The 12,530-nt window shown below is 53.3% G+C and overlaps 1 protein-coding gene and 1 long non-coding RNA gene across 2 annotated transcripts in view; both read left to right on the forward strand.

Annotated features, from left to right (window-relative positions):
• The window catches only part of LOC137307897 (chloride anion exchanger-like), a gene marked incomplete at its 5' end in the record, with an annotated part of 78,548 nt that extends 70,126 nt beyond the window's left edge, over window positions 1-8,422 (forward strand). The window contains 2 exons of the mRNA XM_067976945.1: window positions 8,059-8,295; window positions 8,396-8,422. Of these exons, the coding sequence (XP_067833046.1) occupies window positions 8,059-8,295; window positions 8,396-8,422 (264 nt within the window). The remainder of the gene's footprint in view (window positions 1-8,058; window positions 8,296-8,395) is intronic.
• Window positions 8,423-8,942: 520 nt separating this feature from the next.
• On the forward strand, window positions 8,943-12,217 carry LOC137307896 (uncharacterized). Its single transcript, XR_010959299.1, has 3 exons — window positions 8,943-8,998; window positions 10,173-10,318; window positions 12,155-12,217. It is a non-coding gene; the product is annotated as an uncharacterized lncRNA (long non-coding RNA).
• Window positions 12,218-12,530: the final 313 nt, after the last annotated feature.

Genomic DNA, 12,530 nt, shown 5'->3' on the forward strand with positions numbered 1-12,530 from the left:
CCCTCACTCTCCCGTACCCAAAACCCCTCACTCCACCGTACCCAAAACCCCTCACTCTACCGTACCCAAAACCCCTCACTCTACCGTACCCAAAACCCCTCACTCCACCGTACCCAAAACTCCTCACTCTACCGTACCCAAAACCCCTCACTCTCCCGGACCCAAAACCCCTCACTCTACCATACCCAAAACCCCTCACTCTACCGTACCCAAAACCCCTCACTCTACCGTACCCAAAACCCCTCACTCTACCGTACCCAAAACCCCTCACTCCCCCGTACCCAAAACCCCTCACTCCCCCGTACCCAAAACCCCTCACTCTCCCGTACCCAAAACCCCTCACTCTCCCGTACCCAAAACCCCTCACTCTCCCGTACCCAAAACCCCTCACTCCACCGTACCCAAAACCCCTCACTCTACCGTACCCAAAACCCCTCACTCCACCGTACCCAAAACCCCTCACTCTCCCGTACCCAAAACCCCTCACTCTCCCGTACCCAAAACCCCTCACTCTCCCGTACCCCGAACCCCTCACTCTACCGTACCCCGAACCCCTCACTCTCCCGTACCCAAAACCCCTCACTCTCCCGTACCCAAAACCCTCACTCTCCCGTACCCCGAACCCCTCACTCTACCGTACCCCGAACCCCTCACTCTACCGTACCCCGAACCCCTCACTCTCCCGTACCCAAAACCCCTCACTCTCCCGTACCCAAAACCCCTCACTCTCCCGTACCCCGAACCCCTCACTCTACCGTACCCCGAACCCCTCACTCCACCGTACCCAAAACCCCTCACTCCACCGTACCCAAAACCCCTCACTCTCCCGTACCCAAAACCCCTCACTCTCCCGTACCCAAAACCCCTCACTCTCCCGTACCCCGAACCCCTCACTCTCCCGTACCCCGAACCCCTCACTCCACCGTACCCAAAACCCCTCACTCTCCCGTACCCAAAACCCCTCACTCTCCCGTACCCAAAACCCCTCACTCTACCGTACCCTAAACCCCTCACTCTACCGTACCCCGAACCCCTCACTCTCCCGTACCCCGAACCGCTCACTCTCCCGTACCCCGAACCCCTCACTCTCCCCTACCCCGAACCCCTCACTCTACCGTACCCTAAACCCCTCACTCTACCATACCCAAAACCCCTCACTCTACCGTACCCCGAACCCCTCACTCCACCGTACCCAAAACCCCTCACTCCACCGTACCCAAAACCCCTCACTCCACCGTACCCAAAACCCCTCACTCCACCGTACCCAAAACCCCTCACTCCACCGTACCCAAAACCCCTCACTCTCCCGTACCCTAAACCCCTCACTCCACCATACCCAAAACCCCTCACTCTCCCGTACCCAAAACCCCTCACTCCACCGTACCCAAAACCCCTCACTCTACCGTACCCAAAACCCCTCACTCTACCGTACCCAAAACCCCTCACTCTACCGTACCCAAAACCCCTCACTCTACCGTACCCAAAACCCCTCACTCTACCGTACCCAAAACCCCTCACTCTCCCGTACCCTAAACCCCTCACTCCACCATACCCAAAACCCCTCACTCTCCCGTACCCAAAACCCCTCACTCCACCGTACCCAAAACCCCTCACTCTACCGTACCCAAAACCCCTCACTCTACCGTACCCAAAACCCCTCACTCTACCGTACCCAAAACCCCTCACTCTACCGTACCCAAAACCCCTCACTCTACCGTACCCAAAACCCCTCACTCTACCGTACCCAAAACCCCTCACTCTACCGTACCCAAAACCCCTCACTCTCCCGTACCCAAAACCCCTCACTCCACCGTACCCAAAACCCCTCACTCCACCGTACCCCGAACCCCTCACTCCACCGTACCCAAAACCCCTCACTCCACCGTACCCAAAACCCCTCACTCTACCGTACCCTAAACCCCTCACTCTACCATACCCAAAACCCCTCACTCTCCCGTACCCAAAACCCCTCACTCTCCCGTACCCCGAACCCCTCACTCTCCCGTACCCTAAACCCCTCACTCTCCCGTACCCCGAACCCCTCACTCTCCCGTACCCCGAACCCCTCACTCTCCCGTACCCCGAACCCCTCACTCTCCCGTACCCCGAACCCCTCACTCTCCCGTACCCTAAACCCCTCACTCTCCCGTACCCTAAACCCCTCACTCTCCCGTACCCTAAACCCCTCACTCTCCCGTACCCAAAACCCCTCACTCTACCGTACCCCGAACCCCTCACTCTACCGTACCCAAAACCCCTCACTCTCCCGTACCCAAAACCCCTCACTCCACCGTACCCCGAACCCCTCGCTCCACCGTACCCAAAACCCCTCACTCTCCCGTACCCAAAACCCCTCACTCTACCATACCCAAAACCCCTCACTCTCCCGTACCCAAAACCCCTCACTCTCCCATACCCAAAACCCCTCACTCTACCGTACCCCGAACCCCTCACTCTACCGTACCCCGAACCCCTCACTCTCCCGTACCCAAAACCCCTCACTCTCCCGTACCCAAAACCCCTCACTCCACCGTACCCAAAACCCCTCACTCTACCGTACCCCGAACCCCTCACTCTCCCGTACCCAAAACCCCTCACTCTCCCGTACCCAAAACCCCTCACTCTCCCGTACCCCGAACCCCTCACTCGACCGTACCCCGAACCCCTCACTCTCCCGTACCCAAAACCCCTCACTCCACCGTACCCAAAACCCCTCACTCCACCGTACCCAAAACCCCTCACTCTACCGTACCCAAAACCCCTCACTCTACCGTACCCCGAACCCCTCACTCTCCCGTACCCCGAACCCCTCACTCTCCCATACCCAAAACCCCTCACTCTACCGTACCCCGAACCCCTCACTCTACCGTACCCCGAACCCCTCACTCTCCCGTACCCAAAACCCCTCACTCTCCCGTACCCAAAACCCCTCACTCCACCGTACCCAGAACCCCTCACTCTACCGTACCCCGAACCCCTCACTCTCCCGTACCCAAAACCCCTCACTCTCCCGTACCCAAAACCCCTCACTCTCCCGTACCCCGAACCCCTCACTCGACCGTACCCCGAACCCCTCACTCTCCCGTACCCAAAACCCCTCACTCCACCGTACCCAAAACCCCTCACTCCACCGTACCCAAAACCCCTCACTCTACCGTACCCAAAACCCCTCACTCTCCCGTACCCAAAACCCCTCACTCTACCGTACCCCGAACCCCTCACTCTCCCGTACCCCGAACCCCTCACTCTACCATACCCAAAACCCCTCACTCTACCGTACCCCGAACCCCTCACTCCACCGTACCCAAAACCCCTCACTCTCCCGTACCCCAAACCCCTCACTCTACCGTACCCTAAACCCCTCACTCTCCCGTACCCAAAACCCCTCACTCTACCGTACCCTAAACCCCTCACTCTACCGTACCCCGAACCCCTCACTCTCCCGTACCCCGAACCGCTCACTCTCCCGTACCCCGAACCGCTCACTCTCCCGTACCCCGAACCCCTCACTCTCCCGTACCCTAAACCCCTCACTCTACCATACCCAAAACCCCTCACTCTACCGTACCCAAAACCCCTCACTCTACCGTACCCCGAACCCCTCACTCTCCCGTACCCCGAACCCCTCACTCTACCATACCCAAAACCCCTCACTCTACCGTACCCCGAACCCCTCACTCCACCGTACCCAAAACCCCTCACTCTCCCGTACCCCAAACCCCTCACTCTACCGTACCCTAAACCCCTCACTCTCCCGTACCCAAAACCCCTCACTCTACCGTACCCTAAACCCCTCACTCTACCGTACCCCGAACCCCTCACTCTCCCGTACCCCGAACCGCTCACTCTCCCGTACCCCGAACCCCTCACTCTCCCGTACCCCGAACCCCTCACTCTCCCGTACCCTGAACCCCTCACTCTACCGTACCCTAAACCCCTCACTCTCCCGTACCCAAAACCCCTCACTCTCCCGTACCCCGAACCCCTCACTCTACCGTACCCTAAACCCCTCACTCTCCCGTACCCAAAACCCCTCACTCTCCCGTACCCCGAACCCCTCACTCTACCGTACCCTAAACCCCTCACTCTACCATACCCAAAACCCCTCACTCTACCGTACCCAAAACCCCTCACTCCACCGTACCCAAAACCCCTCACTCTACCGTACCCAAAACCCCTCACTCTACCGTACCCTAAACCCCTCACTCCACCATACCCAAAACCCCTCACTCTCCCGTACCCAAAACCCCTCACTCCACCGTACCCAAAACCCCTCACTCTACCGTACCCAAAACCCCTCACTCCACCGTACCCAAAACCCCTCACTCTACCGTACCCAAAACCCCTCACTCTACCGTACCCAAAACCCCTCACTCTACCATACCCAAAACCCCTCACTCTACCGTACCCAAAACCCCTCACTCTACCATACCCAAAACCCCTCACTCTCCCGTACCCAAAACCCCTCACTCTCCCGTACCCCGAACCCCTCACTCTCCCGTACCCTAAACCCCTCACTCTCCCGTACCCCGAACCCCTCACTCTACCGTACCCCGAACCCCTCACTCTCCCGTACCCCGAACCCCTCACTCTCCCGTACCCCGAACCCCTCACTCTCCCGTACCCTAAACCCCTCACTCTACCGTACCCTAAACCCCTCACTCTCCCGTACCCAAAACCCCTCACTCTACCATACCCAAAACCCCTCACTCTACCGTACCCCGAACCCCTCACTCCACCGTACCCAAAACCCCTCACTCTACCATACCCAAAACCCCTCACTCCACCGTACCCAAAACCCCTCACTCTACCGTACCCAAAACCCCTCACTCTCCCGTACCCAAAACCCCTCACTCTACCGTACCCTAAACCCCTCACTCTCCCGTACCCTGAACCCCTCACTCTACCGTACCCTAAACCCCTCACTCTACCGTACCCCGAACCCCTCACTCTACCATACCCTAAACCCCTCACTCTCCCGTACCCCGAACCCCTCACTCTACCGTACCCAAAACCCCTCACTCCACCGTACCCCGAACCCCTCACTCTACCGTACCCCAAACCCCTCACTCTACCGTACCCCGAACCCCTCACTCTCCCCTACCCCGAACCCCTCACTCTACCGTACCCAAAACCCCTCACTCTCCCGTACCCCGAACCCCTCACTCTACCGTACCCTAAACCCCTCACTCTACCGTACCCTAAATCCCTCACTCTACCGTACCCCGAACCCCTCACTCCACCGTACCCAAAACCCCTCACTCTACCATACCCAAAACCCCTCACTCTACCGTACCCTAAACCCCTCACTCCACCATACCCAAAACCCCTCACTCTACCGTACCCCGAACCCCTCACTCCACCATACCCAAAACCCCTCACTCTACCGTACCCCGAACCCCTCACTCCACCGTACCCAAAACCCCTCACTCTCCCGTACCCAAAACCCCTCACTCTACCATACCCTAAACCCCTCACTCTACCGTACCCAAAACCCCTCACTCTACCGTACCCCGAACCCCTCACTCTACCATACCCAAAACCCCTCACTCTGCCGTACCCAAAACCCCTCACTCTACCGTACCCCGAACCCCTCACTCTACCGTACCCCGAACCCCTCACTCTCCCGTACCCAAAACCCCTCACTCTACCGTACCCCGAACCCCTCACTCTACTGTACCCCGAACCCCTCACTCTCCCGTACCCAAAACCCCTCACTCCACCGTACCCAAAACCCCTCACTCCACCGTACCCAAAACCCCTCACTCCACCGTACCCCGAACCCCTCGCTCCACCGTACCCAAAACCCCTCACTCTACCGTACCCAAAACCCCTCACTCTCCCGTACCCAAAACCCCTCACTCTACCGTACCCAAAACCCCTCACTCTACCGTACCCAAAACCCCTCACTCTCCCGTACCCTAAACCCCTCACTCCACCATACCCAAAACCCCTCACTCTCCCGTACCCCGAACCCCTCACTCTCCCGTACCCTAAACCCCTCACTCTCCCGTACCCCGAACCCCTCACTCTCCCGTACCCCGAACCCCTCACTCTCCCGTACCCTGAACCATTACAGTAATGCAGCACAAACCCCTTACACTACATGTTAGTGGATTTTTCCATTACTATCATAACAAGAGGGTTATTAATCCTTCAACAATAACTTCCGCATGTGATTCGGGAATGAGTGGTTATTGAACAACAAGCTTGAATATAGATTGACTTTCAATAGTATTATAATTACAATATAACTATCTTCAGATTACGTTAAATGACAAGCAATGAATGCAACCTGGTTCTCGGATCAAGTCTGATCAGATCTGACGTACGTCGGCTGCCTGTGGCTATGGACTTCTGACCGTCCCCCCTCGAGAGCTGTAACCTTTGGGAGGAAGCATGCCCTATCTTTATACTATTCGGCTGTGTTGTTCAGCATGTAATCGTCACTGTCCTTATCTCTTGGGTGTAAATGATTCCATCCCCCCAATGCTGACTCTGTTAAACAACCAGAAATGAACCGTACTATGTTTGTGTGGCCACCTAATGCCTTATCTCTGCTGCATAAACCGTTTGATCCTTCCGTGTGTAGGACCCCTTTATCTGAGTGTAGAACCATTCACTGCCTTGCTCGACTCCGTCATGCCTATTGTTTATGTCGACTTTCAATGCTATCAGTACTCAGGTATGTTGGTCGCTTAGTGACCACATCCCTTATCTCCTGACTAACAAGCTGTTTTCATCAGTCTAAAGCCTCAGCATTCTTTCAATGACTTTAGTTTTTCTGTAAGTTGTCCTTCTCACAGAGACAAAGCCCTGCCCCCACCAAAATTGCCTTCTTGCTAAATGTTTGGAGCTATGTGAGATGGGATACTTGACCATACTTATTTTTAAAGCACTACCCAAACCCCAAAATCCTTACACTACCTTACCCCAAAATCCTTACACTACCCAAACCCCAAAATCCTTACACTACCTTACCCCAAAATCCTTACACTACCCAAACCCCAAAATCCTTACACTACCCAAACCCCAAAATCCTTACACCGCCAAACCCCAAAATCCTTACACTGCCAAACCCCAAAATCCTTACACTACCCAAACCCCAAAATCCTTACACTACCCAAACCCCAAAATCCTTACACTACCCAAACCCCAAAATCCTTACACTGCCAAACCCCAAAATCCTTACACTACCCAAACCCCAAAATCCTTACACCGCCAAACCCCAAAATCCTTACACCGCCAAACCCCAAAATCCTTACACCGCCAAACCCCAAAATCCTTACACTGCCAAACCCCAAAATCCTTACACTACCCAAACCCCAAAATCCTTACACTACCCAAACCCCAAAATCCTTACACCGCCAAACCCCAAAATCCTTACACTACCCAAACCCCAAAATCCTTACACTACCCAAACCCCAAAATCCTTACACTGCCAAACCCCAAAATCCTTACGCTACCCAAACCCCAAAATCCTTACACTGCCTTACCCCAAAATCCTTACCCTACCAATCCCCCAAATCCTTACACTACCAAACTCCAAAATCCTTACACTACCGTACCCCAAAATCCTTACACTACCTTACCCCAAAATCCTTACACTACCGTACCCCAAAATCCTTACACTACCCAAACCCCAAAATCCTTACACTACCCAAACCCCAAAATCCTTACACTACCCAAACCCTAAAATCCTTACACTACCAAACCCCAAAATCCTTACACTACCCAAACCCTAAAATCCTTACACTACCAAACCCCAAAATCCTTACACTACCCAAACCCTAAAATCCTTACACTACCAATCCCCAAAATCCTTACACTACCCAAACCCCAAAATCCTTACACTACCCAAACCCTAAAATCCTTACACTACCAAACCCTAAAATCCTTACACTACCCAAACCCCAAAATCCTTACACTACCCAAACCCCAAAATCCTTACACTACCTTACCCCAAAACCCTTACACTGTTGTACCCGAAACCCCTTACATGGCCATAATCCGAACCCTTACACTGCTGTACCCAATCACATTCTTGTTTCTGTGCAGAGAGGCTATGTCCACACTACAGATGGAAGTTATCTGCCTGATTCGGAGGAAGAAGACAACAACAATATTGATGAACTGGACAAACCAATGGACATGAAGGATTTGCCAATGCGGATAGATTGGAAATCCCCTCTCCCGGCCAGTATTCGCGTTCCCAGTGTGGAAACACACAGCATTGTCCTCGACTTTGCTGCAGTATCTTTCCTGGATGTGTCTGCCATGAAAGGCTTGAAATCGGTAAAAACTACTTCTAACTGCAGAATGATGTGTTTGTTACTAATCTGGAGAAGTGAGTTTTTTTCTCCTTGTTAATCTGACGATTGATCTTGAGGTACAGTTCCACACTCAGGAATGTCCCTTTTAGTCCAAGTAACCAATGTGGATGTATGACCCAGATAGATGGTGGCAGGATATTTATCATGAGAGGGAGAGGGTAAGATTGTGTCCTGACCCAATACTCACATGGTGAACTTTCCAGCAGGGTCACTGGACAGTCATTGAGAGCAGGACAGTTTTGCACTGTGTACCCTGGAGGCACTGAAGCCAACAGCCCTGGTCCCACTGCTGCTGATCAGATAGCGACTTCACAAGTGCTGTGTGCTGGCATCAGATCACATGTTGCCTCAGACTATCTGCCACAATCTGAATGCTTTTGACCAGTTTATGAGTGGCCCACTTGAAATAATTTACCAAAGTGTAACAATTCACGTAATGTGATAGAAAATATCCCATCTGATCCCCATGAAACTGAATCCCCAATGACCCCAAGTTGCTCTAGGGATCTACTGGAGAAACTGGAAAGAAAAGAAAAATGAATTAAAAATCTTCTGACCTTTTGAATATCAATTGTACAAATAGTTACCTCTCTCACCTGTGTCTCAACAGATCATGAAAGAATTTGTCAGGATTGAGATCGATATCTGCATTGCTGCTTGTGATGGTAACTTTTTGTCTCACTAACTTTTTGGCAGAATTTGAAAAATGAACAATACCTATTCCAGGAGTTTGGTGCCCGGCCGTGCCCGGGTTTTATTACTCAAAGTAGAGCAATACAGGCTGGTTGTGAAATATACACAGCTGAATGAATGAAATTGAGAATACTTCTTAAAATGCATATATTTCTACCAATTTGGTGATATTCATACTTAACTGTCACCCCCTCCCCGTGACATTCAATGGCATTACCATCACTGAATCCCCCACCATCAACATTGACCAGCCACGTAAACACTGTGGCTACAAGAGCAGGTCAGAGGCTGGGTATTTTGCTGCGAGTGACTCACCTCCTGACTCCCCAAAGCCTTTCCACCATCTACAAGGCACAAGTCAGGAGAGTGATGGAATACTCTCCACTTGCTCCACACTCAAGGACAAAGCAGTCTGCTGGATCGGCACCCCATCCACCACCCTAAACATCCAGTCTGTCCAACATAACTGTGATGTGTATCATCTACAGGATGCAGCAACTCACCAAGGCTCCTTCAGCAGCACCTCCCAAACCCATAACCTCCATCATCAGGCACATGGGAACACCATCATCTCCAAATTCCCCTCCAAGTCACACACCATCCTTAGACATATATCGGCCGTTCCTTCATCATCACTGGGTCAAATCCTGGAACTCCCTTCCTAACAGCACCGTGGGAGAACCTTCACCACACGGACTGCAGCGGTTGTAAAAGGCGGCTCACCACCACCTTCTCAAGGCAATCTGGGGGATGGGCAATAAATGCCAGCCTGGTCAGCGACATCCACGTCCCGAGAATGAATATTTTAAGAACCCCAGAAGTTACGATGATCTGAGTGGAGCTCTCCCAGAGTCTCTCAGTGCAATCCCGTAACTGAGTGGCGGCAGACGTGATTCAGGTGGGATGAGGTGCATTTGCTGAAGCCTGGGATTGTCTGTCTTGTGCTTCATCCTAGGCCTGGCCAACAAGGAACAAAACTCACTCAACCATGAGCCCCAATCTGGGGTTTGAGCAGTTTGCAGCCCAGAGTCTGGAACAAGGCTCTTAGACACCAGTAAAGGATTTCAGGATGAGTTTTAAGATTGCCTCAAATTAAGGATTTGAAATATTAATCTTTGAACATGGAATTATTTTGTTTCCTCACAGATCTAATCCTGGACAAATTAGAAAGATGTGGATTTTTTGATGATGAAATCACTCCAAAAATGTTCTACCTTACAATCCACGATGCGATGCTGTGCATATTAGATAAACATGATCCCAGCAATTCCCTGAACTTCATATATGACAGGGTATGTTCATACGTTGTTGTAGTGAGTGCAGCACTGCACTGGGAGTGTCGGCCTGGATTATGGGCTCAGGTCTCTGGAGTGGGACTTGAACCCACGACCCTCTGGCTCAGAGGTGAGAGTGTTCCTGCTGGATCACGGCTCACACCATTAGCTGAAAATGACTTAGGTCAGGAACAGGGTGCTGTGAACTGTTACATATAGAGACCCCCCCACCCACAGGTTTCTTACTGTGCCCACCCTGGGATTCTCCCCTCCCCATCAACTCAGGTGAGTGTGAGCGGGTGTGGAGTGCTCGGGATCTCGTGGTGGCACGCGGCTGATGGTCTGTGCTAATTGCAGGCGGGTGATGTGCTGCCCACCTACAGGGGGTAAGGCAGGCTGTAAGGCAAGGGTGCTACAGGGGGTGCTACAGGGGGTGCTACAGGGGGTGCTACAGGGGGTGCTACAGGGGGTACGGCAGGGGGTGCTACAGGGGGTGCTACAGGGGGTAAGGCAGGAGTGCTATAGGGGCTCCTTCCACCTTCATGGGAGAATGAGCCCGACACAAGGGAGAAGATTTAGAGGGCTAAGGGGAAAGAGCAGGGGAGTGGGACGAATTGAACAGTTCTTTCAGAGAGCTGGCATGATGGGCCAAATGGCCTCCTCCTGTGCTGTACCGACCATGAAAACTACTCAAACCAGTGAAAAAAACCCAGTTCTGATTGTGGAAGCACTTTAATGGCATAAGTAGATGATGTGATGTTACTATGGAGTGTTTAGAACAGCCCATAGTGAGACAGGCTCAACGTAACTCACCCGATGTTAGACCTGATGTCAAATTATTCCAAAGCGATGAATGAGTTACCATAACGAGTCATCTCCTTCACTTTTAACTCTGTCCTTTTCTCCTTCAACTCTCTGTTCTCTCCTCCCCACTTCCATTACTCTCTGCTTTCCTATTTATTTTCTTTGCTTTCTCTCCTCCGGCCACCTTCCCCCCCACGGGGCCCGCTGTGCCCCTCCCCCCTCCCCCCCCAAGGGCCTGCTGTGCCCCTCCCCACCCCGGGGCCCGCTGTGCCCCTCCCCCCCGGGCCCGCTGTGCCCCTCCCCCCAGGGCCTGCTGTGCCCCTCCCGCCCCCCCCGGGGCCTGATGTGCCCCTCCCCCCCCCAGGGCCTGATGTGCCCCTCCCCCCCCCCCCAGGGCCTGATGTGCCCCTCCCCCCCCCCCAGGGCCTGATGTGCCCCTCCCCCCCCCCCCCCAGGGCCTGATGTGCCCCTCCCCCCCCCCCCAGGGCCTGATGTGCCCCTCCCCCCCCCAGGGCCTGATGTGCCCCTCCCCCCCCAGGGCCTGATGTGCCCCTCCCCCCCCCAGGGCCTGATGTGCCCCTCCCCCCCCCAGGGCCTGATGTGCCCCTCCCCCCCCCAGGGCCTGATGTGCCCCTCCCCCCCCCAGGGCCTGATGTGCCCCTCCCCCCCCCAGGGCCTGATGTGCCCCTCCCCCCCCCAGGGCCTGATGTGCCCCTCCCCCCCCCAGGGCCTGATGTGCCCCTCCCCCCCCCCAGGGCCTGATGTGCCCCTCCCCCCCCCCCCCCCAGGGCCTGCAGTGCCCCTCCCCCAGAATGTGCAGAAGACCATTCACTAACCAACTAACCTTGTGCAGAAAAATAGTGTTTTAGTGAACTCTGCAACTATTGAAAGGTAACAGGGCAGCACTCTGAGCATTCCCCTGGTGTTTAGTTATCTAGATTGTTGTTGTTGCAACATCAGGAACATGTGGAGTGATAATCTTCATAATATGGAACAATGGGAGAGTGCTGAGTCCTCAAAGATTACAATTCCTTTTAATATCGCCTGTAGGTACAAGGGACCAAGGAACCATCACATTCCGAAATGGAGATTAAAAAAAGGGAGTTCTCGGTAAGTCGGTAACATCTCCTTTGTCCTGTTTAGTAAACAATATTGTTCTTTCCAAGTTAATGTCTCCATTTTCTGGTTTACTTTCAGGTACAATCAGATACACATTTCTGATAAGCTGAGCATTTGAAATATGAATAGAAAACCACTGCAGAAAGTATATGGATCACATTATTGAAAACTAAACCAGATCCAGAAAGGACTATAAATTGAGATTAATTTGTGTAGCCCTTATGTGCAGAATTTGTTCTACAATGCACTGTCACAATGCTGGGTTCTTATTGAAGCTTTGACACATCAATGTAAAATTGTAATTCTT

Source organism: Heptranchias perlo, unplaced genomic scaffold, assembly GCF_035084215.1.
Source record: "Heptranchias perlo isolate sHepPer1 unplaced genomic scaffold, sHepPer1.hap1 HAP1_SCAFFOLD_115, whole genome shotgun sequence".
NCBI lineage: Eukaryota > Metazoa > Chordata > Chondrichthyes > Hexanchiformes > Hexanchidae > Heptranchias > Heptranchias perlo.